The sequence below is a fragment of the Trichechus manatus genome, unplaced genomic scaffold (assembly GCF_000243295.1).
Source record: "Trichechus manatus latirostris isolate Lorelei unplaced genomic scaffold, TriManLat1.0 scaffold00017, whole genome shotgun sequence".
Taxonomy (NCBI): Eukaryota; Metazoa; Chordata; class Mammalia; order Sirenia; family Trichechidae; genus Trichechus; species Trichechus manatus.
Genome location: NW_004443953.1, coordinates 21,426,135 through 21,427,744, shown reverse-complemented (window position 1 = coordinate 21,427,744; position 1,610 = coordinate 21,426,135). Strand labels below are relative to the sequence as shown.

General features: G+C 37.0%; 1 protein-coding gene across 1 annotated transcript in view; it reads left to right on the top strand.

Moving 5' to 3' along the window:
• LAMA4 (laminin subunit alpha 4) overlaps positions 1–1,610 on the top strand; it is a 150,250-nt gene that overhangs the window by 116,838 nt on the left and 31,802 nt on the right. Inside the window, exons 19-20 of the mRNA XM_012554407.2 lie at positions 7–62; positions 418–604. Coding sequence (XP_012409861.1) covers positions 7–62; positions 418–604 — 243 coding nt within the window. The remainder of the gene's footprint in view (positions 1–6; positions 63–417; positions 605–1,610) is intronic.

Genomic DNA, 1,610 nt, shown 5'->3' with positions numbered 1-1,610 from the left:
TTCTAGCAATTGATCCCTCCTGATGATGTGTCCAAAACAAACAAGTCGGACAATATTCTATTGTAATCTATAAGGTTTTCATTGGCTAATTTTCAGAAGTAGATCACCAGACCCTCCTTTCTAGTCTGTCTTAGTCTGGAAGCACCACTAAAGCCTGTCCACCATAGGTCACCATGCCGGTATTTGAAATACCAGCGTCATAGCTTTCAACCTCACAGCAACACACAAGCTACCACAGTATGACAAACTGACATACGGGTGGTGGAAATTCTAATATAGAATGCCTTTTCTCTCCTTCCCAGTCCATGAATGCTTATTAATATGACAAAATCAAATTACCAATTTGTTATGAGAAAGCATTAATATTTTGACGTTAGAAAAAGTATGTATTTTCTACAAATTATCTGCTTAATAAAGAATGAAAATTATTTATCTTAACAGGATAGGAAAACATGGGAAGATATTTTTAACAGTCCCAAGTCTCAGTAGCACAGCAGAGGAGAAGTTCATTAAAAAGGGGGAATTTTCAGGAGATGACTCCTTGTTGGATCTGGACCCTGAGGACACTGTGTTTTACGTTGGTGGGGTGCCTTCAAACTTCAAGGTAAGACACTCAGCTATATTTTGAAGTATTACAGATCTTCAGTGATTGGTTTTATAAATGCATAAGACCTAATGTGATGGGGAAGAGACCTGATTATCATTTTAAGAAAGACCTTAGCTCAGTGGGTGGTAGAACTCTGAAGCACGACTCTATAAATCTGGTGTATAATCCGTTCTCTATTTTTCAGATGTCAAATACTTTCAAGTGACAGCTAACACTTGAGGATCAATTAATTTCATTACTATGCATGCATTTGTAATTAATATTACACCACCTGCTGTAGGAGTGTCTGTACCTTGTTAGTGTCCCCACAATTTGGATCTAGTCTTCAGCTTTTCAGATTGTTGTTTCAAAAACTCAGCTTTCTCAAGTAACACAGGCATGAAATAAGATGTTAGAGATGGTGGTGTTAGAAATTTGGGGAACAGTATCACACCTGATGAAGCCCATGGGAAATAGATTGAGGCATCCACATTTCCACTTATTAATTTTTGCAGGGGAGGGAACCCTGGCCCAAGTACTGAAACTGGTGGTCTAAATAAACCTTCACCTGTTAACCTGGGAATCTTAAGACAAATACAGATCACAAGGTTGCTTGTTTCTCTGGCCAAAAGATTTCCTACTGAGTAATTGAGCTTCCACAAGATTTTAGCCTGTGCTATCTTTTGGAACAACTTGTTGCATAAGCTATTCTCTATGCTGTAAAGAAGTTCTTTGTTATATTTTTGTTTAAATTACTTCTTTGTAAGGAACATACTAGCTCCAATACTCATTGAATCATTTAACGATCCTTTGTCCATATTCCTTATGCTTTTATAAATTTTTATCAGATAATGTTCCTCATTTTTTCAAATTTATTTGATGTTCCTTAATTTCCAGCCCCTGTCCAAATGCCCTTGTCATTCCAGATGTTCTTTTCTGTTGTTTCTCCAGCTCTGAAGTATCTATTTTGTCTTATGTACTTTAGCAAAAAGATCTCTGAACTTAGGTTTGAACCCTAGCTCCA